The sequence below is a fragment of the Dipodomys spectabilis genome, unplaced genomic scaffold (genome assembly GCF_019054845.1).
Source record: "Dipodomys spectabilis isolate Male_0828 unplaced genomic scaffold, ASM1905484v1 ptg000197l, whole genome shotgun sequence".
NCBI classification, from domain to species: Eukaryota; Metazoa; Chordata; class Mammalia; order Rodentia; family Heteromyidae; genus Dipodomys; species Dipodomys spectabilis.
In genome coordinates this window covers 692354-719072 of record NW_024870874.1, presented here as the reverse complement: position 1 = coordinate 719072, position 26719 = coordinate 692354, and the positions used below count along the sequence as shown (strand labels likewise).

At 35.8% G+C, this 26719-nt stretch overlaps 1 protein-coding gene across 1 annotated transcript; it reads right to left on the bottom strand.

The window, feature by feature from the left end:
- Positions 1 to 26719, bottom strand: Mios (meiosis regulator for oocyte development). The gene is made up of 11 exons (XM_042695957.1): positions 26551 to 26719; positions 19162 to 20495; positions 18788 to 18886; positions 14417 to 14671; positions 12141 to 12310; positions 9411 to 9476; positions 8181 to 8339; positions 5710 to 5862; positions 3851 to 4055; positions 1459 to 1588; positions 1 to 492 (listed from the first exon to the last, which is right to left on the bottom strand). The coding sequence occupies exons 2-11, from the start codon at positions 20453 to 20455 to the stop codon at positions 396 to 398; spliced, it is 2628 nt and encodes an 875-aa protein (XP_042551891.1). The 5' UTR covers positions 20456 to 20495; positions 26551 to 26719; the 3' UTR covers positions 1 to 395.

Sequence of the window (26719 nt, the reverse complement as noted above, 5' to 3'; positions counted from 1 at the left end):
TTTATTTTAAAAGTGTAAAGATTTTATTGAAAGATATCTAATTTCAGTTTCAGAGATACAGGCATAAGGTCTGTTCTTTTTATCACCAGGGCTCTTATACAGCATTTGTAATTTTGATAAAACCCAAAAAAGTTCTAAAATGAACTTTTTACCTACTGAATAGAACACATGCTCATATAGAACACATGCTCACATACTCTGATATTCATTCTAGTAGCATTTGTCTCTGAAGCACATCAAAAGCACTCAAACATCAAATTGCTGATCTGATAGAATGATTTATTTTCCCAATATTGGGAAGTCATAAGTGACTTGTTCTGAGGTATATTTCTGAGCTATGAAGGACTTCCATTAGAAAATTTCCCACTTGAAGGTTTCTCTTTAGGTGAAACATTTTATGGCTGGACAGTCTCTGCAGGTACCAGATTCCCTGTTGTATCCAACTGCATACATTTACATGTACATGCAGACACAGGGCACTCTGCATGATCCCTAAAAAAAATAAAAAAATAAAAATAAAATCAAGTAACAGTTAAAAATCCAAACTACACATTCACACATACATTTGTTTATCTCTTGGTATGTATCTATAATTCAAGTTTCCAAAATGGCATTTGGAAAAGTATTAATCCTAGAGGAAAGACATCTTAGAAACCTCAGATCTTCAATGATTACTTAGCTGAACTTAGGGAAGAACATGACTTAAATATGAATGACTCTTCTTTCTGTGTATATAGCTTACTTACAGTTGGGAAAGTGATAGGGATGTGAATGAAGTTTAATAAGTTGCGGGTGAATGCTACAATAATAAAGAGCACAGCATGACTGGCACTGTTCAAAATAAAAGTACAGTCTTACACAGGGTGTCAGTGGTTCACACTACAGTCCTAGCTACTCAAGAATCTGAAGATGGAGGTTTGAAGCTAGCCCAGCAGGCAAATCTGAAAGACTCTTATCTCTAATTACTCAGCAACAAGCCAGAACTGGAGGTGTGGCTCAAGTGGTAGAGCTCTAGCAAACAGGCGAAGTGAGTACACAGCCTTGAGTTCAAGCCCCAGTACCAGAAAACAAAAAAAAAAAGTTTCATTTTGAGAGTCCCCATTCTATTTGTTTATACCTACACACCAAGCTCATTCACAAAAGATAATCTAATAATCTGACATGTACTCGATTACATGATAAACTACAGAATATTCAGTCATTTGTAAAGAGCTATGAACACATCATCTCCCCAAATGAAGCGATTCAAACATTTAATCCATAAGTACTTCTATTATATAAGTATTCATTTTTAGTTTAAGATTATATAGTACAGAAACATATACTCTAAAATTTGTTAATAAAATTCATCCTTTGACTAGACATTAATAGCTTACAATAATAACTTGAACTATTTAATAGGCCACCTTTTTATGTCTTGTAACTCTAAGCTTATTGAAGAAGGAATATACTCATTACCTAAACCAACTAAGCATATGCCCAGCATGCCCACCATGCCGACAGTTGTGACACCATGTAAACCAGTTGTTAAATTGAGCTAATTTCTTGTCCTTGCTCAAATCCACTTTTTCGTCTGATTTAGATCCACCTACAGGAAAAGAAGATGTTCATTATTAGCAGCCATGTCACAATATTTTAAGTTCATAATAATATTTCTATGACTATGTTCAAAACATAAATTATACATCACATTGGTATTATAATTCTAATGTTAAGATACAGTTTAAGTTGAATAAATATTAAATCATAGGATTTTGCCTATGTTTGTATATAGCCAACAAAAAATAAAAAGTAAAAAAATATAAAAGTAAAAAAATATAAATTACCACTAAAAAAAAATTGAATCCAAAACTTTGTAGTAGTTTAATGTTTCTGAAAGAAAATACCAGGCCCAGTTTACAGGTGAATTTTACCAAATACTGAAGGTACAAATAATTCTAACTATATATTCTTTTAAAGAACAAAAAGAAAAAAACCTTCACATTCATAAACCTTTGCTAAAACAAAGATAAAGTAAGAAAGATTACAGACCAATCTCCCTCCTGAACAGACATAAAAATCCTAAGTAGAATAGCTGTGTTCAAGTATAACTGAAACAAGCCAACAACCCCTCCTACCCCAAGTATAATGTTGACTAAAACAGGTAAGTCAGTAATTTCCATAGTCCTAGGTACTTGGGAGGTAAAAACAGAAGTGAAGCTCATCACCAGCCCAGCCAAAACTTAGTGATACTCTCTCAAAAGGTACCTGAGGCAAAAGTGAGAGATATCTGAAAAATGAAAAGCAGCCAGGTGCCGGCGGCTCATGCCTGTAATACTAGCTACTCCAGGGGTTGAGATCTGAGGATCTGTCTAGCCCGGGCAGGAAAGTCCATGAGACTTTTTATCTCCAATAAAATACCAGAAAACTGACAGTGGCGCTATGGCTCAAGTGGTGCTAGCCTTGAGCTGAAGTGCTGAGGGCAGTGACCAGAGTTCAAATCCCATGACTGACAAAAAAGAAATGTAAAAGGATTTGAGAGCATGGCTCAAGTGACAGAGCACTTGCATACCAAACATGAGACTCTGAATTTAATACCCAGGACTACTTTCTATCATTTATATAAAATTCAAATCAAAAGCAAAACTAAATATGTGGAAAAAATTATACATAGAAGCAAGAGATGATTAACATGGATGGTGGTTACCTTTAGAGAGGATGAAAAAGGTGTCACTAGGCAAGGAAAAATGACCAAAAGTACTGGTATGGACTAGAATAAGATAAGGAGCCTCATTCTTCTTTGGTTATCACTGTATATGATATGTATATATGATATGTATACATATATATGTATATAAATTTAAAGTTATATGATGCAAATTGTTAAAAACTTTAACAATATAATTTTAATCTATGTCGTGAGCTGTATCATATGATTACATATATATAACACTACATTATGCATGTTTATGTAACCTGTGCTTTGAAAATACTGATTCTATTAATTTTGGCCACTTCAATGTGGTTTGTTCATAAAAACACTGATGAAATAAAAGATTTTAAAATTTCATAAAGATATAAAAATAAAATTGTTAGGTCTAATTAAGTACTATTAGATTGACAGTCTAACACCTTATATTAACATAGCTAAAGTAACTCAATGTCACAGAGTAAATATCATGGAACTAAAACAGATACTCTGACACTATTAAACCCATTTTGTATACTGGTGTGTTGAATATCCAAAATATTTTGATTTACATTTTTGCTAAGATATCAATTTTAAGTTAGGTAAATAGGTAGAATATTCCTGGTCATAGGTACACTGTATTTATTATATACTATTTTCAAAATTTTTCCATGTTTATCACAAATGAGTAAAAAGTAATCAGTATTTCCAGCCATTAAAAAGACATCTATCTACTAGAAGCAACACCAAAACCTAAAGGACCACATTCCTAGGCTAATACTTTCTTCTATTTATTTCAGTTAGGATCTGTAGATGAAATAAGAGGAAATATCAAAGTGTTTTGAGACTATCCAAAGCTGTTTTGTAATGCATGATTTGTTAACAGACATAGGAAAGACAAATTTTCAATTAATACTAGCACAAAAGTGACGAGTAAATGGTAAAATCCTAAGATTAGTTTTTAGCTTTTCTTAAAAAATTTAAATTGGTCAGCATTGATGAAATTATCTAAGATATCATGGATATAAATTTTACTTTCAATGTATAGATTTTGTAAGTTAGAAGGATTACAAAAATAAGTCCATAAAATGCCTTTTTCTTAGAAATTATTGACCTACACTACTAAATCAATTATGTATGAACAGGCTGAACTCAAAAAAACATTTTGTGCCTTTGTCATACCAGGACAGCTAGAAACAGGTGTTCCCATATTAATGAGGCAAAGTGCACATCGAGGAAGAGGTTTTCGGCATCCTGGGCAGCTTGTGACTTTAGATTTTGTTGGCGAACCACTCACACCATACTGACTAAAACCTCTGCCCTGATGAGGAACAGATGAACAGCTGTAGGAGATGGACTTGCCACAGAAATTACAACTCACAAACACCTATAAAATATACGAAAAGAGAAATGAATGAAATGCAAACTGTAATCATATGCAAGTTTGATACTACAAAATCAATTTTTAAATGTTTTTTTGAGATAGGATCTCCTTATGTAGTCCCCACTGGTCTTGACCTCATGATATTCCTGCCTCAATCTCTCAGGTGCTGGATTACATGTATGCACCATCATGACTGTCTAGATAAGTTTGCAAACTTTTTTGTATTGCAAATGATTCATTTGAAGTATAACAAGCTCTCATTTAAAATCTTCACTTAACAATTAAACTACTTGGGTACTTCCTTTCTGCTACCTTTACTTAGTCACAATCTTCCTAATACTCTTATGTTGGCAGAAAAATCAGGAAATTTTGAACCTAACATTTCTTTATTTTTTAATTAATAAGTTTTTTTTATTGTGAAAATACCATACAGAGGGGTTACAATTACATGAGCAAGGTAATGAGTACATTTCTTATCAAGCATTGTTGCCTCCTCCTTCATTTCCCCTTACCGTCCCTGCCCTCCCATCACTCCCCTACCCACCCCCAGCCAAAGTGGTAAAATTCGTTTTTTTTTTTATTGTGAAAATACTGTACAGAGGAATTACAATTAAATGGTCAAGATAATGAGTACATTTCTTATCAAGCATTGTAGCCTCCTCCTTTGTTTCCCCTTCCCATCCTAAAGTTCGTTTTATTGACGTAACGTCTTGTACATCTCATTGTTGCAATGGGGTCACTTGTATCACTATTTAAAGTTTGTTTTTTTCCCTTCCCCTCCCCAAATTATACCAACATCAAATACAGTGAAAACACATATCTGAACTATCAAGAACATTAGAATCACACTGGCTATCACAAAACATACCAGCTAAAGTTCAGTGATATAATTTGAACAAAATTTCCCTACAAAGAGAATGTTTTGTTTCAAAGATAAAAAGAAAACAAGAATTTTGTACTGTTTGTTAAAATTTGAAAGTAATAGCAAATAAAGCTGATCATTTGTCAACTCATCAGCTCTTAATCACTTATATAGATAGTTACATACATTTTAACATAATACTGTTTTACCAATACCTGGTTGTTTCAATATGAGCATACTAAAATTTCAATTTCCTAAAATAAGAAAATAGCACCATCCAGTGCTCAAGTTGAGGATAACCTACATTTTAATGTCTTAACTAATACAGTGATCTTATGTGATAATTCATAATCTTTTTACATCTAATCCTAAAAGAAAAAAATTCCATGTGCAAATAAACACATAAATATGTGTATGCTGTTAATTTTTTTTAAAAAAATCCCAAATCCTACTCTACTGCCCAAAATCATACATAAAAACAATAAACAGATGGAGGTTCTAAGATTATGTACTAGTTTAAATTCTGAAAGGACTTTGCAAATACTGTATAACTTCAACGAGACTTAGGATTTATACTTTCATAAGATCCTCTGAGCCATCTCTGGTTTATATATGAGACTCAAGCTACCTATAAGTCTTAGGAAAGGTGGAATAAAAAATAATGGAAGATCAAAAATGGAAGAGCAATGTTCAATCAAGACTAGCCAATTAACAAAAGTAATAGCACAAGTAATAATAGTTCACTAAATTAAAGGTAACCATTTTATTTAATCTGATCTAAAATCATGTACTTACTTGTGCTAAAGGCTTAGAACTAGGGTCCAATTTACTCCTGTGAATATCAAATTCAGCTCGTTTGTGCCAAAACCTCCAGGCATCTAATAAATTTCTGTAATTCTCAATCCAGTATTGAACCCTTTCATCTTTAAGAACATCTAGAGGTGAACCCTAAAAATAAACCAAGAATTATTTCAATTGTTTAAAGTATCTTGGCTTAAAACAAGAGTATTTTGCATGATGTATGAGTCACAAAAAAACAGTCCTCCTTTCTTCCCAAAGTTGGCTTCTAATAACACTCCAGATAAAGTAATGAAACTCCATTAACTTTACCTTAAACTGATTTTCATTAACGATATAAACATGTGTTATACATATCATACTTGTTAATTTAGGAGCCAAGAGAAAACAATTCACCTTCCTGGTTGAAGGCAATAAACAATGGTATAAATGATATAAATTCTTTTGTTTCACTTCCATAAACCTCCAGGTTCACAAACTTTGTTAACTGTTTTATCTATCTGAACACCTATTATCTGTAAGTTAAATCTATTCATTCTTTCTTTTGCCTTTAATTAAAACATATAGTTGTTGTCTTAAAAAATAAGAAAGTCTAAGCCGGGTGCTGGTGGCTCACGCCTGTAATCCTAGCTACTCAGGAGGCTGAGATCTGAGGATTGCGGTTCAAAGCCAGCCCAGGCAGGAGAGACTGTGAGACTCCTATCTCCAATAAACCACCAGAAAACCGGAAGTGGCACTGTAGCTCAAGTGGTAGAGCGCTCGCCTTGAGCTGAAGGTCAGTGCCCAGGCCCAGAGTTCAAGCCCCACGGCCGACCAAAAAAAAAAAAAAAAAAAAGAAAGCCTAAACCAAATCAAAAATTTTCTTAGTTCTTCTGCATAGAACCCATACTGAAAAGCAAGTTTGTTTTTCTTAAGCACTGACGTCCCACATTTCATCTATGCTTGTTTTGGGTTTTACAGATGGCTTATAGCTCATCTGGATATCCTCCTATACTTTACAAGGTGGAGGAAAGCAGAGGAAGTCTACCTCCCGTTACAATTAGGACTTTGGTTTGAATCCCAGTTTTCATAATACTACTTGAAGGAAAGACAAAAAAAAACTATCAAAGGAAACTTGGTTAAATATTTTGCCTAGAGAAAAGGAAACTTTTAACAGCTAATAAAGATAATCTATCATTAGAGGTTTACTTCAAAAGAGTATGTCTTTCATCTATTAAACTAATTATTCATTCCAATTACCAGAGTTTAAATTTGGGTAAAAGGACATGTGAAAAACTCAAGTCAACAATCTTATTTCTTAAAAAAAAAAAAAAAAAAAGTAGGTATCTACTTCAGTCTTAAATATGGCCACTAGGCAGAAGTACTAAAGTAGCACACAATTCCAGCATTTTTTTTTTTTTTTTGCAGTCCTGGGGCTTGAACTCAGAACCTGGGCACTGTCCCTGAGCTTTATTTGCTCAAGGATCTATCACTTGGGCCATACTACTACTTCTGGCTTTCTCTGTTTATGTGGTACTAAGGAATCATACCCAAGACTTCGTATATGCTAAGCAAGCATTCTATCACTAAGCCACATTCCTGGCCCTTAGAATAATTTTTTTAAAAAAAACAAAGAAAAACCAGATATCTTCAATCTCTTCCCTATCTTTCCATGACCATAAGGATAAATTATGGAAGAATTTGGTTATTCATAGTTGAAAGTCTTTCTCAGACCTACCCCAATAAAACCTAAAACAAGTTCTAACATGATTTTCAGAGGAAACATTTTAGAGTATGACCAAATTAGAAGGACTTGGCCTTCCACAGTTTTACAGTAACAAAATATAAGGACCAGGAAGGAAGTATTTTGGCCATTTTGTTAAGCTTACCTAAGTACACCTCAGGCTTTCAGCTGCCACAAAAACAAGGCAGGAAAGAGGAAGCACTGATAGATAAAAGGATAAGATTAGCTGTAGGGGTTAGGAAATCTAAGGGAAATACTTTGAATTACTATCATGTTTCCAACAAAAAGTCAACTTTTGTCAGAACTCTGGTTTTAGTCACTCTAGTTCTACTGGGCAGCAAAAACTAAGGGAAAAAAAATAGGAGAAAATCATCCTCATGAAAGTAATGGGAAACTGAGTTAAGTTAACATAAGACTAATTCAGATCAGAGAAAGGATAGATGTCTGTCAACAATTGGAAAACATGAATATATTTCTTGGTTCTATTTGAGCATGGTATGAAAAAGTTCAGGTTCAGTGAAAACTGGTACCTCTCAGAGTAAAAGGCAAAACTTGGACAACTCAATGAGGCAACTTAAGGACAAAACAGTAATGTAAGACAAGTAGATCAACTGACTATGTCAAAATTAAATACCTTTAAAAGGTCCTAAATAAACACAAGTGTAGGCTCACTTTTCCCTCAAGGAATACAGCAGGAAGAATGTGGTTTAAGATTTTTTTTAACCAGTTTTGAAAATTCACTAACCTGCAACATGCAGTAACTTGCTGTCTGAACATCCCCAGTTCTGTCCACATAACTCTCCATTAAGTCCACTCCATCTTTAGTAAGGCCTGTAAGCAAAATGCCTTCCAAATTTCCAGCCTCTTTCATTTCATTGGTCAACTTTTCAATGTATCTATTTAACTGGAAAAATTCAAAATGATTTCTCTAAAGTAATATTTTCACTTGAAAACTACTACATTTGGGACAATTTCATTCCTAATGGAAACATTTTGAAACAAAAGCCCATGACCAAACTCTCTTAACGCCATCTATTACACATTTCAATGTCAGATCCACATCATTTAAAATAATTTTTTAAAGTAAGACATTTTCTATGTTGACAATTATTCAACAAAAATACCGCAAATGGTTTACTATCTTAAAGAGAAATGTAGCCAGGTGCTGCTGCCTCAAGCCTGTAATGCTAACTATTCAGGAGGCTGAGATCTGATAATTGTGGTTCAAATCCAGCCCAGGCTGGAAAGTCCATGAGACTCTTAACTCCAATTAACCAGAAGAAAAGCAGAAGTGGCACTGGCACTGTAGCTCAAAGTGTTAGGGCACTTGCCTTGGGTAAAAAAGCTCAGGAACAGTACCCAGCACCCAAGCTCAATCCCTACAACCAATTAAAAAGAGAAAGAAAGAGAGGGAGAGAGAGAGGGAGAAGAAGAGAGAGAGGGAGAGGAAGAGAGAGAGGGAGAGAGAGAGAGAGAGAGAGAAATGTTTTCATTTTTCTGTAAAGTTCATATTATCTATCATAGTGGTATATAAAACCAGAAAATCTGTGCTGTAAGAAAACTTCAAAATCACCACTACAAATATTTCCTTTATGTTCTTCCTGACTATATCCCATCTCAAATTCCAGTCAAGATTCCTCAGTACTCCCCCTGACTTTCATCATTATTAAAGTAGTAGTAGTGCTGTTATGTGCATTGCTCACACTCCACTAACAGCAGTTACTGTTTTCTATACTGAAAATAAGTGAGTTTAACATTTTTATCTGCTAACTAAGCATTTTACTAACAGCAAAAACAGTATTAAATCAACATTCTAAGCAGAATATTTAGTTATGATAGATGTTTACAGAATATATCAAATAAATTACCTTACTTCTTAGTTTATATGCAAACTTCAGAGGTGCATAAAAATTAAAATTCTCAAACTAATTGATAATATTATTTGCCTAACACATGGAATTAAAGCAGTTCTTACCTGAGCATCACTGAGGAATTTACAAGCAAATGCCACTCTGTCCCGTACTGCAACTCTGTTTTCATACTAGAAATAGAAAAGGCCAGGAGTTAAAATTTACATGTTGCAAGTTTTAAATTTTTGTAGATATTTTCAAATGTATTAAAAAATTATTGTATCTAAGTTGGAAGAGTCATTGATTGCCTTTTCTGCTGTAACTGTCAGGAAACTCACACTAGGGTATTGTCCTTGAAAGTAAAGATTTACTTTCCAAACATGGACCAAATTTAGTTTAGAAAAAAGCCTGTTCAATTATGTAGCTGATGTATATCATATCAACTAAGATTCATACAATAATTCTATCATAAAAGTTAATTTCAGGAAAACTAGGAAACTGGCTAAGTTAAACACAAGTCTAGAAATTTTGTGAACTGGGTATACCAGTACAGAAGTTAGAAAGAATGGCAACACATCTTTATAAATATAAAGTAATTAACCAGGTTTTAAAATTCATAACTCTAAATACATTAGGGTGTAAAATAAAATGGTGTTACATACATGGTCCATTGTAAAATTTTCAGCAGCACTGTGATCAATTTGTACATATTTGTCAATACTGTAAAACATTAGCTTGAAAAACGTTTGCTATAAATTTGGGGTGGTCCAATTAATTTTATGATTAGTAAAAAAATAATGAAAACATGGCAAATGGATATAATTTCCAATGACACCATTTTATGAGATAGTTTTCTAGTTTTCTTCTTTAAAAGATCCTTAAGCTGGGTGCCAGTGGCTCACGCTTGTAATCCTAGGTACTCAAGAAGGCTGAGATCTGATGATTGAGATTCAAAGCCAGCCAGGGCAGAAAAGTCCCTGGGAGACTCTTATCTCCTATAACTGCTCAAAAACTGGAAGTGGCACTGTGGCTCAAGTGGAGGAGTGCTAGCTCTGAGCACAAAGAGGCTCAGTGACAGCACCTAGGCCCTGAGTTCAAGCCCTACAACTCAATTATAAAATATGATTCTACCACCAAACAGGAATAAACTCTTAAGTTCAATTACATGTACTACAATTTGGAAAGGGATACAAATAGTATCTCACATTTCGTAAGTGAAAAACCTAGATATCAAAAATACAATAAAAAAATGGATGGCTAAGGTAACTGTAGTAGAGCAGGGACTCAGGTCTTTTATCTGACTTCCCAATTTAGTACTTTTCACTATCTTTGCAATTTAACATTAGCAAGCTAATAACAGTAGTTATACACACATTAAATATATTTAAATATATTCTTGAAATAGCCTGGCTATATGACTTTCCTTCTTAGCTATCACTTTTGGGTATAAGAAAGGAAAAATGTTTTTTACAGGTCATTTAACTTAAAATACAGAAATTTAATATTAAACCAATTTACTTCTCTATCACCTCACTGCTTTTTCTAGTCTCCATCATTCTCTACCACCTTCTGAAAGTATCATTTTATCTCTTCAAGATACATTTGTCTTCTGTTAACAAAAGAAGTAGTGAGTTAAAAAATTTCAACAAGATACCCCAATAAAATGTTTTACAAATTCTTAGGGATTGACATTTTATCAATTAATCAACAGTGTATATTTTACAAGAAATACTTAATAATTTTTTAGCAAACATGAAATAATATAGAACAATATAGAAAGTCCTTATTACTAGAAAAAAAAGTCCAGTGGTACAAATGTACATCACTAATGTGTGGCCTAAAACCCAACAAATGAAACCCACTAAGCAAATCTCATTTCATTCCTCACTTTGTAATAAAGCTATGTGTAATGTGGCCATAGGTGGCTAAAGCAGAAGAGGAAAAAAAATAATAAAACTATCAAATAATTAAACAAGCCAATACAGGTACTACAATCATATAATTTATTTTCCAAACAGGAACATGTCTGAAAATGACAAATGTGCACTCAGAAAAGTTGATGTGGCCATACTGACCAAAAAGCAAAAGTGACCCATCAATCACAACTTGTTTACTTAGCCCAAAGTACATAGTCCAAACATATACATGCATGAACACATATGCGCATGCACACACACACATGCACACACACACACTGCATATTTTAACAGCAAATATATTGTTTATATAGTTGATTTTTGGAGGTCAGTTCCTAAGCTAAAGAATAACATATTCTTTCCATACCTGTAAACTATATTAACAAAATTATATAAAAGTAAACCCAGTTTGATATCCATTAGTCTCTAGCTTGATAATAACACTCAACAGAAAGGCTCAAAAAATTTCAAAGTTGGATATTTAAAGTTATAGTTTAAAATTATATATATATATATATATATTTTTTTTTTTTTTAATTTTTTTGGTTGGTCATGGGTCTTGAACAAGTCTGGGCGCTGTCCCTCAGCTCTTCAGCTTAAGGCAAGCACTCTACCATTTGAGCCACAGCACCACTTCCAGTTTCCTGGTGGTTAATTGTAGATAAGAGTCTCATGGACTTTCCTGCCTGGGCTGGCTTTGAATCATGATTCTCAGGTCTCAGCCTCCTGAGTAGCTAGGATTACAGGTATGGGCCACTGGCCACCTGGCTTAACATTATATTTTAAACCATAGTTTCACATCTATATTATGTAAAATTATAATATACTGAAATATATCAAACTATAAAAACATTTGAATATTTTAGCATTTGAAAATTTTAACAATTAAAAACTCCAACCTTAATTGTAAGGATGATCTTGGGAAACAAATTAGCTTACCAAAACTCCATCATAAGATCCTGTTTCACTTGTCAGAAATGCAAACATGACACATAGATATGGGTTGTTTAGTTGTAATCGTAGAGTACTGCACATTTCTCTCCAAAGGGAGTTCTTCTCATCCGTATAACCTGATAAAGCCATTGCTACCACATTGAGATTCAGATCTCCTGCATATTAAAAATAGCCAGCTAATCAAAGTGATCAAAACTTACCACCTGCTTCCAATATTCTTTAAAAGCACAGAAATTAGGAGGTGAATTTTACCTCTGGAAAAATGAGCTTACTAGAATAAGGGTTTTGATTTTAACTGGAAAGTTGATGACTGTAATGAAAAACTTTCCACTCTTGCAAATAGCTCGTTCGCATATTTGCAAATCCTGTGAAGCAATATGTCTTTTAATTTTCAAGCAGTTTCACAGGCAGTTTCTTATACAATATGTTATTATTTGGTAGCTAAATGAAGAAAAGTAATCTACCTATCAGGATCACTGCCAACTATACCAATAAGCTCATTTATGCTGAGCTATTTCAAAGCACTGATAGTAAGTACTATTGCATCTCAGGACTGTTATTTTAGAAATTATTTTCCTATATATAACATACTCACTTAGGTATATCAGTGTCAACCACAGAGTACAAAAATATTTCAGTATTTCAATTATTGCATATTTGTAATTTTTAGGACAAAATGAACTATCAGAATTTTCACAGAATTGGATTTACATGTATTTGCATCAAGGCATTTATTAACTATTAATGATAGTGTTTTAAAAATTCATAGTTTATAAGGCTGCTAGGGAGATTCTAATATGGCCGTAAGCTCTCTAGCTGCTAATGGAAGTTTAGCTTCAAAAGAGAAAAGGTAAGTTAAACTTTTTCTAAGTATTTTTTATATTCATTACAGTGTTCTTACTGTTTTTCTCCTCTACCTCTTCTTTTTTGGTACTGCAGTTTTGAACCCAAATATACTACATATTGTGCTATGTCTGTCCATTAGTCATATTTGCTTTAGTTTTCTTAGATAGGTCTGGAACTGCAAAACACCTACCTCTGTTTCCTAACTAGGTGGGGTTTTTACAGGCATCTACCACCCCATGGGTTCTTTACTCTGTTACTTGATTATAATAATTCTTTTCTAAATAAACTGGCATCTCTCGATTTATGTTTTTAACAGACTCACTATCATTTTTACAAATATTTTCCACAAGTTACTTTGTGTTTATTACCTCCTTTACCTTCTCCATTGTCTTTAAAAATAAAACATAAAAATTAGGGAAGAAATCTCTTTGGGCTCCATGTAGAATAATTCATTTCTAAGTGGAATGTTTAACTCAAGTCTTTTCTTCAGTCCTTAATCAAGTTTTTAAAGTCACTAGAATGACTCTTTTTACTGTAATATGGGTGTTTAAATCTACTGCCAAATTTTCCAGATACAGAGCACTCTACTTACGACTGAGCTACAGTGTCTGTCTAGAAATGGAATCCTAGAAATTAAACATTAATTCTTTTTTCCCATTGGCACATGTCATCTGCTACATTCTCAAAGAGAAAAGGCTTTTGTTAGAGCAAATGAAAAGGAAAAGATGCCAATCTGGGTAAAACATTATCGTTTTCAATTCTTAAAGTGCAAGTATGTATGTTTTTATTTGAAAATGGTTCTGATAAGAAAATATCCTGAAGCTTTAGATTAAGATTTGATTTTTAGAGATCCTCTGGTAAAAATGCTAAAGCAAAAAAAAAAAGGAAAGGAAAAAAAATCACATTTATTTTAAGAAAAATATTACATGGAATATGTTTCTATTACTAGATTCAAGCAATAGCATCTCTGCAGACCAAAGTATGTTTTTACATACCTTTAATTTATTGATCTAAATTTAGAAGTGTCACTTAGTTTTCTAAGAGTCAGTCAACAACCACGAAATAGAGAAAGAAAACACTGAAAACATCTAAATGTGTGTCAAAAAAGCACTTACAAACTAAGGTAATCCTAAATCTTTAAGTATTTTTTAGCATATATTAACTGCCTAAAAAAGAAAAACATTACAAAATTAGAAAACTTCTCATATTATTAAAATGACATTTACATCTTTAGTTTTATAGACCTAAATTTGTATATGAATAAAAGCAATAGGCTAACATTTGCTGTGATATAGTACTATTCTGGTTTTAACAAAAACATATAAAAATATTAACTGATGAAACAGATATGTGAAAATGATCAGTGTCTTTAAAGGATTCTACATATTGCCAATTCTTAGAACATAACCTAATACCTTTTTCTGAAGATGCCCCTTCATTCAGGATTTGGATTGCTCGTCGGATATCCAAGTTGAACAATGCCACAGCAGCGGCTCTCTCCCATTCCCCTTCTTGTACAAGAGAGTTCAAAAATGGCCCCACATCTACATCCGTTCCTTTCTTTATCCACCCACAAAGCTGCAAAGCTAAGATTCTCTCTTCATTTAAATTCTGAATATCAGCTTGCTTATCCAACCCACTCCAATTATGTCTGCTGCTTTCCACCATTCCTAAAAAGAGAAAACATTTTCTGTTTCATTTATTTTCAGTTTTACATGGACATATTTCACCAATATATTTAAAATATTAAACTTCATGACCACAATTTTATGATAGCATAAAAATGGCATATGCCACAAATAAAATTTTACGTGTTTCTACATAAAATAACTGGGTTAGCAAACAGCTAAGAGAATCAGAGTGAATGCTCAGATGGACTGAATCCCTGCTTCAGAGAAGCTTCCCTGACATTCTAATATAAATACATGTATCTACTACCTTACCTAACTCACAACTCATTTCCTCTATTTCCTACATATTGCTTTTAACTTACAGTCCCATATTTTATTCATTAATTTACTTTCAGTAATCTCTTTGCTCACTGAAACAAGAGAAGGAAGAGGTCAAGGGAACTTCTACTGAATATTAAGCTGAAGAGATTCCTTGCAAACAAAACAGACAAGGTGCCCTGCATGATGATGTACTTTGCAACTCACTAAACCCAATCTTCCCTGTTGCTTTCCCCTGAGTGTTGGGATTATACATGTGCATTACCATGCCTGGCTTCTTATGACTGTTGTGTTTACAATGAATCTTTACTGCCCAAGATCCAGAAATGGTCTTGACTTCTTTCACCTTTCTCTATCTTCTCTTCTATATCTGTGCAGTCATACAATAGGAGAAAGATGGACCATCTCTGTTGACCATATTGTTAAATGCTACAAGACAGTACAAACACATGAAAAAATGGGATCACAGGCCTCAATGTACTTTGAAAGTTTAAGGTAATTACTAAAGTGAAAAGATAATAAGTTAACTATGTTCTTTGCAAACTTTGTAAGTAAGGTTTTTTTGGTCAGTATTGGGATTTAAACTCAGAGCCTCATGTTTGCTAGCCAGGTGCTCTACCACTTGAGCCACAACCTAAGCCCTAAATAGGTTTGTATCATTCTTAACTCAATTTGATAGTTACAGGCAGAAATGCAAGTAAGTCTCCATGATTTATACTTCTTGGTAACTGTACCTCTGTATAAACCTTGTCTCTTTATACCAGGGAAAACCTGTGACTTACTTCTACACCATAAAATACAGCACGAGTGAAATAATTTTGCAGATGTAACTCAGAGTACTTATCTAACTTTGAATTAGTGGGAGATTATTGTGAATAGGCTTGACTTTAAGAGGATCTAAAAGTAAGAGAAGTAACAGGAGATCTCTGTGAAGGAGACCTGAAGAAGTAGAAGCTACCATGTTGGTGACACAGTCTCTGAGAAGGCCCTTTGACAAGAAACTTGGAACAGCCACGAAGGAGATTAGGATATCACCTGGCCATAGAACAAACAAACAAAAATGGCTGTCTTACTCCTGAAACTGCAAGAAATCTTCAGCCATTTAGCCTCTGGTCACCCAACTCATTCATCCTAAGTATCATGTCCTTTCTCCTCTTTCCCTATGGTTAATATAGAGATGTGCACTACATTATTTTAAGCCAAATTTGTGTTCAAGATCTCATTCCTACAAACTTTATCTATCTATGGTTGTTGAATTCTGCCATCAACCAAATTCATATGAAAACATACTCAGGTCTGAAAAGAAATACAGCTTAGAAAACATCTTTATTAGTCTTGTTAGACTCTGAGCATAGGGCCCAACTGGGCTGTGACCAGATTTCTCACCCATGCAAATGATGCTACTGTAATCTAATACAATGTCCAAAATTGACTAGCTTCAGACAGGCTGCAGAAGGTAACACAGGGTTATACATAAACAAAACTAAGAATTTCACATAAGACTACACAAACATACATTTTAAAAAATTTACTTAGTCTATATACTTGAAAAGAATATAGTTCATGGCTTAAGCCTAAACTCTCACTGTATCTAAATCATACTTACAAATATTTTTTGATTATGTTGATGACAGGTTGTCATAAACCTAAAATTATTCATGTTAGTGTTTTTTTTTAAATTTTTTTTGTGCCAGTCCTGGCTTTTGAACTTAGGGCCCAGGTGCTATCTCTGAGCTTTTTCATTCAAGGCTAGTATTCTATTACTTGAGCCACATCTCTACTTCCAGGTGGTTAACTGGAGATAAGTTTCAAAAACTTTCCTGCCCCATCTAGCTTCAAACTACAATCCCCAGGTCTCAGCCTCCTGAGTAGCTAGGATAATAGGCATAAGCCACCAGTGCCTGGCTTCATATTAATACATATTTTAAATTGTATCTGATTGCTTTCTGGAAAAGTTTCAATATGAGTTATTTATAAAATTCTGGAAATTGAAATTACCTCTGTGTGTGTGTGTAATTGAACCCAGGGTATGCTCTCTATACTGAACTACATTTACAACCCAATTTTTAGAGTTATGAATTGAACCCACAATCCTGTGTATCCTAAATATACAATCACTTACTTTTAAACTAAATACGCAATCACTTATTTTTAAACTATTATCACTTTAAAGAATTTTATTTTGGTTGCTCAGAGATCATTTCATAGTTCAATGACTATGCTATGGCTATAAATGAAGAAACACAATGTTACTGTGGTTTTAAATATATCATTAAAGTATGACTTTTAATCATATGCGAACTTTTTAAGATAGGGTTTACATAGCTAAGATATGGAACAAACCCAGATGTCCCTCAGTAGATGAATAGATCAAGAAAATGTGATATATATATAATGTATATATATATATATATATACATATATATATATATATATATATATAATGGAATTCCATGCTTCCATCAGAAAGAATGACACCAACCACCCCACTTGTAAGGAAATGGAAAGACTTGGAATAAATATCTTATTAAGCGAAGTAAGGCAGACCCAAAGAAACATAGGTCCCATGGTTTCCCTTATTTGCAATAATTAGTGTGTGTCTAGGATAATCTTAGCAAATGAGTAGAATAGCTCAATAGCTATGTACATATGACCATATAAAATGATGCTAAGTAACATGAACTCCAAGACATGGACACAAGGGGTTTTTCTTGGTTGTTGTTGTTTTTAATATACTATGATTTTTTTGTTTTTTTTTTTGTATGTTCTTCTCCCTATGGTATATCCCCTGTTGTCACTGTATTTGATTTTGATACCCTGGTATTGTATATACATTTATTTGAATTAGGGAAGGGAAGAGGAACAACAGAATGGTGAGACAAAGGACAAGGGGGAACCAATGCAACAACAATATACACAAGACAGTATGTTGGAATGATCTGTACAACTTGGGGAGGAGCGTTGGATGGAAGGGAAAGTAGGAGAAAAATGAGGGAAGGGGTAACAAATTTGACAAGAAATGTGCTTATTACTTTACTTATATAACTGTATATCACCTCTGTATATCACCTTCACAATAAAAAATAGGAAAAAAAGAAAAATTCAACTAAATATCAATTTAAAAAATAAAAGATAGGGTTTAACTTTTGCTTGACTGGCCTTGAAATGCAATACAATCTCTATCTCCCAACTAGCTGGGGTTACAGGAATACACCCTTATTCCTGGCTCTGTAATTTAGGTTTCTATAGGTTTTTTGGTATTTTGTTTGGATGGCATGAGGGCTTGAACTTCCTAGGCAAGCTATTTTACCATTTGAGTTATACTCCCATCCCTTTTTGTTCTCAGGAAATCTTTAGATAGGGTCCTGTGTGTTTGCTCAGGTCAGCCTCAGACCTCAATCCTCTTACCTATGCCTCCAGTTAAGCTAGAATTACAGATACGCACCACTATGCCCAGCTTGTTTGCTGAGATAGGTTCTCACAGACTTTTGGCCTAGCATGGCTTCAAACCACAACTGGAACTCTCTACCTTCCAAGTAGCTGGGATTATAGGCATACCACCATGCCTGACATAATTTATGAGAGCAAAAATGCAATGATAAAATCCAAAGTAACAATCAGCAGCATACAAATCATCTTGCATAAGACCTTTCCAAAAAGGAAATTAAGCATATAAATGGACAATTCCCTAAAATATCTGACCAGAAACCAAAAAAAGACAAAGGGTTTTTATATTCATAATTCTGAAATAACTGTCATAATTTCAACCAAATGAAGGACACAATATTAGTATGAAAATTACAAACATACTTGAAAAAATAGAATGGATTTTCTTACCCAAAGATGACTTTACTATTGATTTAATTCCTGCGTAAACCAATGATCCTTTGTTTCCTGGAGATTTTTGATCCATGTCTTCTGTATACTGTTTCATAAGTATTTAAGTGTATAGGAAATACACTGATGCATAATAAAATCTTACAAAGTTAAATTTACTCTGACTAGGAGCTTATTGATAACAGGTATCCAATAAGGTACACATTTTTCCTCCTATACAATCTACAAAGCAGTTTTTCAAGTTCTGAACAATTTTACGTCATAATTTTAGTATTATGTAACCTATATTCAGTATATGTAAAATCTGGCCTTTCAGCAAACACAAGGATATTTCTATCTAGTTTATCTCAGAATATTCAAGCCACAAAGGATATAGTGCAGAGTATACCAGAGTGACTTGAGCTGTGGATCTTCATTTCCAGCCAAAATGTAGTTTCTCCACACCTGCTCTGTATCAAGTCCATACCTTGATAAAGCCCGGAGGCGCATTTTTGTTGCTATATCTTTTTCTAAAGAATTGTCATTTTCTTCTTCTGCACATTCATACAAATGACGACCACAAGCCCACATTAATGATGTAATTGGGCTCCAGGCAAGAGATATCCTTTCAAAAACAGTGAAGTCAGACATTGTTCGGTTAGGAGTTACAACTATCATTCGATTTTGACTCGTTGGGTGCCATGCAAAGGAAGCAATGTAATTGTCACAAGGTTGCACACTTCTTTCAATTATTGTAGGCTCAGTTTCATCCCCAATGGGAGTGGGTGTATGCTGCATATCATATAACCGAATAATATTGCTATCCCTTGTTAAAGTGGCAAGCAGACCAGTCCTAGTTGGACACCATGCTACTTTGGTTAAGGGCTTTGGTTGCTCAGTCAAAGTCAAAACTGGCTTCTCAAATTTTCTAAGATCCCATATTGCAACCTGGCCTTCATAGAAGGAAGCAACACGATCATGAAAGTATGGGTCTACTGTCACCCCCTGAACAGCTTTTGTATTTACAAACATCTTTTGGCTAGTATTCCGAAGATCAAATATGGCTAGGTTACGATGCATACCAGCAAGCAGAAGTTTCTGGTCTCGTGGAAGCCAACAGAGAGAAAGACAAGCATCATTCTGTCCTAATTCATAAAGAGGTTTTGTTACTAATAATGATGTTTCAGTCTCACCTGCTGAAAGCCTCACTTTCTCCATGGGAACAATATCAGGAGTGTATTTGCTGCAAATATCCCATATTAGCACTGAAAAGTCAGCTCTGTGTTTATCTAGACCTGCAGCAAGCCAGTTACTGTCCAGTGGATTCCATGCAAGGGTATTGCATTGCCGTGCATGTTTTGGAACAAATTCTTTTCCTATTAAATCTTTGAACTTTGAATTATGATCTTGACCAAGACTTGTAAGTACAACTCGACCATTTGCTTGTCCAACTGCTAAGAGACATTCCGGATCATAATTGAGATACCATGCAACGCATTTCATATAAGGTGTATCTGAATTTATTGATAATAATGTAGCTGCAGAGTCTTCAGATAAACGCAAAGATCCAGCTTTGAGTTCTGAATTCACAGTAGATTCCACATGATAAAGGCTCAATTCTGAGTCACATACAACAAATCTATCAACCTGGTGCGGTGCCCACAAAATGTCAGGTTTGGTACCACTCATGTTTATTAATGTGCTCAGAGAGTCCAGTCTGGTCCATTCACTGCAAGTGTTTAAAAACAGAAAAGTTTAAAATTTAATAAAACATGATTACATTGAATAAAATACTTAGAAATCAAGAAATGCTCTGTACAAACACTGTTTTTAAAGTATGTTTGAAAGGGGAAAAACAAAGGAGGAGGCAACAATGCTGGATAAGAACTGTACTCATCCCCTTGCTCATGTAACTGTAATCCCTCTGTATGGTATTTTCACAATAAAAAACTTATTTTAAAAAATAAAGTATGTTTGAATTTCTTCTCTCCATCACGCATGAATTCAAGATGATATTTACTGATTAAAAAAAAAAGGAGAAAAGAGAGCAACTACTTCCTCTAACAAAACGAACTAATATGAATCTGAGAACCCCATCCTGGTTTTATTTCCCATGATCAATTATCTTAATTGTACCATTATTAATACCTTCAACTTAACCTCGGGGATTATAATAACAACAAATCCTCAAAGAAACAACTGCCCAATAAATAAGTGGGCTAAAGACTTAAAGAGAAACTTCTCTGAAGAAGAAAGAAGGATGGCCAATAGACACATGAAGAAATGCTCAACATCCCTAGCCATAAAAGAAATGCAAATCAAAACAACATTGAGATACCACCTCACTCCAGTTGGAATGGCAAAAATCAAGAACTCTAACAACAACAGATGCTGGAGGGGATGTGGACAGAAGGGAACCTTACTTCATTGTTGGTGGGAATGTAAACTTGTTCAACCACTTTGGAAAGCAGTATGGAGGTTCCTCAAAAGACTCCACATAGAGCTCCCCTATGACCCAGCAATCCCACTTTTGGGCATTTACCCTAATGTTTACAAACAAGACCACACTAAAGCTACCAGCACAACTATGTTTATTGCAGCATTATTTACCATAGCTAAGATATGGAACCAGCCCAGATGCCCCTCAGTAGATGAATGCAACAAGAAAATGTGGTATATATACACAATGGAATTCTATGCCTCCCATCAGAAAGAATGACATTGCCCCATTTGTTAGGAAATGGAAAAACTTGGAAAAAATTATAGTAAGTGAAGTAAGCCAGGCCCAAAGAAACATAGGTCCCATGGTTTCCCTTATTTGCAATATCTAGTATATGTATGAGTCAAGCGGAAAAGGTCAGATAATGTGATGTTAGGAAAAGGAACCCTTAGATATGTATTTTAATGTTTTTTTCTTTCATGCATTTGTTTCTAACGCATTTATAAGATTATTCATTTGTTGCTTTGTATGTCCCTCCCCCACAGTATAACCCCCGCTTTCACTATATTTGATGTCAGTATAACTTGTAGAGGAGATGGGGAAAAACAAGTCGTTTAAGGATACAGGTGGACCTGTTGCAACAATGAGAAGTGCAAGTTGTCATGTCGAAAACGAGCTCTACAATGTTGGTGGGGGAGAGGAGGGAGGCGGGGAGGATTGGGTGGGGGTGGAGGCTGGGAAGGGATGTGAAGGTTAAACAAAGGAGGAGGCTGCAATGCTTGATAAGAAATGTATGCATTATCCTGCCCATGTAATTGTAACCCCTCTGTACAGTGTGTTCACAAAAAAATAAAATAAAATAATAAATAAAAAAAAGGAGAAAAGAGAGCAACTACTTCCTCTAACAAAATGAACTAATATGAATCTGAGAACCCCATCCTGGTTTTATTTCCCATGATCAATTATCTTAATTGTACCATTATTAATACCTTCAACTTAACCTCGTGGATTATAATAACATCAATGACGTAAGTAAATTTATAATTACCATTCCTTTGAAGAAGAGAAAAAAAAACATTATGAATCAGGTTCCCAAGCAATAGTCAGAGCAGCATTGCCCAACAGAACTTTCTTCTATGACAGAATAACACATATCTGTGTTAATATGGGAATTCTCAGCCACATGTGGCTACTGAACATTATAAGTATGACTGGCTCAAATTTTAAACTTTATTTACTTCTAACTCATCTTAATATAAATAGCCACATGTAGCCAGTATATGGACAATACAAATTTAGAGTACAAAAAGAAATTAACACAGGTTTCTTCCATTTTTTTTTTTTTGGAGGTGAACTGTTCCTAGGGCATGAACTCAGGGCCCAAGATCTGTCCCTGAGCTCTAATACTTGAGCCACATTGCCACTTTCAGCTTTTTCTTTTTATGTGGTACTGAGGAATCAAACCCATGGCTTCACGCATGCCAGGCAAGCACTCTACCACTAAGCCACATTCCCAGCCCTCTTCTTCAATGTTAACAAAAATATCTTGAATAATTGCATAAATAGTGTAATGTACTGAGTAAATCTGAATTCCTCACTCTGCTACTGGTTATGCAAGGTCTTCTCATCTATAGAATAAATGAGCTGGACTGAATTAGTATTTCCTAAATAATCTCAGTCATTCAGGTACCACTTGAATTTTTATGTCTTTCTTTAAAGGGATACATTCTTTAAATCTGAAAATTAACTTTAATTATGATGTCCATAAATCATGGGTATTGTGTACTTATATCTTTTCTAACATTTAAGAAAACAAATATATAATTATCAAAAAATGCTGAATTGTGTTTTATCTAAAATCATCCTAGTATGACCAGCAGTACACACATAATACCCTTTTGGAAAAATGAATTCACTGAACATTAGAGACTCTTGGTTTTCAATTCTATAAATTTTGAATAAGTGTTGACATGGGATTTTGAAAAGCTAAATATTCTAGCACTTTAAGAATAAACTAAAACTGGTATAATTGAAAATGCTTTTCTCCCTTTCTTCCTTTCTTTTCATGGCACTGGGACTACACCAGGGCATTCATTGTACATGCCGGGCAAGGGTTCTACTACTTGAGTCATATGCCTTATTCTCATGTTTTAAAATTAAAGGCTAGCTACAAATATTTAAACTTCTGTTTCTAATGTCTAGCAAGCGGTGGTAACTTAGATTCAAAATGAACAAACAGTTGGGCGCCACTGGCTCACGTCTGTAATCTTAACTACTTAGGGGACTGAGATTGAGGATCGAGGTTCAAAGCCAGCCCAGGCAAACAAATCCAAGAGACTCCAACAAACCAAAACAAAGTTTTGGTTCAAATCAAAGTTGTGGTGCAAATCAAATGATACAACACCAGCCTTAAGTGGTTCCTCTAATGCTTCTCATAACTCCCTTTCCAAGTATTACAAATTCCCTCATCCTTCCACTGATTTAATTATTAGAACCAAAATAACTGGTGCCAATGATGGAAAAGAGCCACAAAGAGGACTTCTCTAAAACATTGCCCTTTGTTTATTCTGTATCTGTTTATTGATCACCTTCTGTGTTCTAATCACTGCTCTACATGCTGGAACACAGCAGTACACAGGAGCAGGTGAAGTCCCTGATCTGGTAATCCTTGCATTAAAGTAATGATGTACAGTCAAAATTTAAGAATGCTTGAAAATTTAGGAATGTAAAAGAGATACACATAATAGAAAACCTCTTATTTGGAGATAATCCCATGATATGCCCATTTATCTCACTAAGAGATAAATGCTGAAATAAACACTACAGTTATTTTTTTTTTTTTTGGGGGGTGGGGGGTGGGTGGGTCCGGTCGTGAGGACTGAACTCTGGGCCTGGACGCTGTCCCTCAGCTCTTCAGCTCAAGGCTAGTGCTCTACCACTTGAGCCACAGTGCCACTTCCGGCTTTTTTCTTTTTGCTTATGTGGTGCTGAGGAATGGAACCCAGGGCCTCATGCATGCAAGGCAAGCGCTCTGCATACTGAGCCACCTTCCCAGCCCCACTTCAGTTATTATTATAATAATAATAATTATTTTTATTTGCTGGTCCTGAGGCTTGAACTCTGGGCCTGGGCACTGTCCCTGAGATTCTTTTGCTTGGTTGGGCAAGTGCTCAACTACTTGAGCCACAATAGCACTTCTGGCTTTGAGTAGTTCATTGGAGATAAAGAGTTTCACAGACTTTCCTGCCCAGGCTAGCTTCAAATCATGATCCTCAGATCTCAGCCTCCTGAGTAGCTGGGATTACAAGTGTGAGCCTCCAGCACCTGGCTAAAATAAACATTTTTGAGTCTAGGCTTCCATCTCTCAACTCCACCCTTTATACAAATGGTCTACAGTAAGAAAACTATAGATTCCACTCACACACAAAAAGCCCAGCTCAAAATTAATATAGCTTTGCAAATCATTTGATTACCTGACTTTCAACAAAGAATCATCAGTATTTCTCTGATGCTACCAATGCCCTTAAAATATTTGTTACTATGCATAAAAATCATATTACAGAAACTCACACAGTATCACTGAACTTGAAAATTAGAAAGGAACAAATCTGCATTCACTATGGGACTAAAGGGCTGGGAAGGTGGCTCAGTGGTGGAGTGCTTGTCTTGCATGCATGAGGCCCTGGGTCCGATTCTTCAGCACCACATAAATAGAAAAAGCCAGAAATGGCACTGTGGTTCAAGTGGTAGAGTGCTAGCCCTTGAACTGAAGAGCTGACGGGCAGCACCCAGGCCCAGAGTTCAGGCCCCAGAACCAACAACAACAACAACAACAACGATTTTTCTTAAAAAAAAAAAAAAAATGGGACTACAGCAAAGACCAGATATTTTGGTTCTTATGAAAGGTCTGTCAACTTCTAATCCTAGATTAGCTACTATGCAAGCCCAGTACAAGCTGAAAATGCATATTTTTTACTATTATAAATTTCAAGGTAGTGGGTCTCATGCCTCTGCATATGATGCACATTACAAAGTTAGTCTGCGTCTATATGTATTTTCTAAGGAAATGTAATACACAATATAGATGGGTTTTTGTCCATGAACACACACAACTAACTAGATACAGAAATCTAGTGAAGAGAGAACAGAACTCTGAAATCACTCACTCACAAGCTTAGATCCCTAGAGTAAGTCCCTTCACACACCAAGACCATACAAGTAAGAATCTATCTCATTTCCTGCTCAAAGTTTTGACAATAAAATGAAATTAACTCTTTTCTTCACACAGACATTAGTATCACTACCCCTTTTTCCTGGTTCCAAATGCTTTAGACACTAAAAAGTCGGTTGTGGAGGAAGTGCAATAATTACAGTTTATATTTGGATTCTCACCTTCAAGTTTAACAACTGCTCACAACCTTTAATGGCTTATCAGCAAAAGCAAGCCAAGTGAACCCTGTCACCCCTGCATGTGTAACAGCACGGACAGAACTATAGTGTGAGCTATCTGATTTAAAATTCTCTTGCTGTCATGTTGAAATTGTAGAAGTAAATGGAATTAAACATACATTTCCCTCAACCTATCAAAATATTAATATATAATCCATTCAAAATTACTAAGAAATTTTACGTGTGTGTGTGTGTGTGTGTGTGTGTGTGTGTGCGCGCGCGCGCACGCGCGGTCTGGGAAATCCGGTGTGTACATTTCACTTACCGCCCACCTTCACCCCACGTGGTTACTGGACAGCCCAAAACACTATAATAAAAAAGCACAGAGAGTCACCTGCCTCCAGAAATGTCACCACCTTCAAGACGCCCTGTACACAGCCAAGTTCTCCTTACAGTAAACTCACCAGCCCCACACAAGCACTCTTTTGCCAAGCAGTTTCGGCAAAGCGAAGAAGCTTCATTCGTCCTCTTATGGAACGTTCATTACCCCTAACAACCGAGCTCTCCCGGTGACAGGCCCTGAAGGAGCATCGAGTAGGACGAGCAGAACCGGGAACGCCGGGAACCACGCGCGCGGCGCCTGGCTGCGCCTCCCGTCCGGGGCAGGGACGCGGCGAGGCTGCAGTCCTGCCAGGCCCGGCCCGGCCTGGGGCGTCCGGGAGGAGATCCCCGGGAGGAGGTCCCCGCGCGGCGCCGGCAGCCCGCAGGCTTCTTCCCGGCCAGGCCGGGCCGCCGCCCTGAGTTCCTCATCCCTCGGCGCGGAGCACGCGAGGCTGGGAGGACGCCCCGGGCCCGCCGCCGCCGCGCGCGCCTCTCTCCCCGCGATCTCCCGGATCCCCTCACGGAGGCGCCACCACTGTTTCCACCGAGACGTGGCCGAGTCATGGTCACTGACCTGAGGTGGCGGCGCGGCCGCCGCGCAGCCGCTTCCGGCCAGGAAGCAATGCCCCTCCCGCCGCGGAGCTGGGACGCGGGCAAGATGGCGGCCGCGGCGGCGTGGTCCGTGACCAGGGCCACCGGCCGAGGCCGAGACCACAGCACAGCGCCTGGGCCCGCCTGGGGAG

Excerpts from the sequence above, each read along its gene's own strand:
- Mios (XM_042695957.1), bottom strand. The coding sequence starts at position 20,455 with ATGAGTGGTACCAAACCTGACATTTTGTGGGCACCGCACCAGGTTGAT. Across the intron at positions 12,311-14,416 it reads AGGGGCATCTTCAGAAAAAG|GAGATCTGAATCTCAATGTG; the intron begins GTATTAGGTTAT and ends TTTAATATGCAG. Across the intron at positions 1,589-3,850 it reads ACCTGTTTCTAGCTGTCCTG|GTGGATCTAAATCAGACGAA; the intron begins GTATGACAAAGG and ends CTTTTCCTGTAG.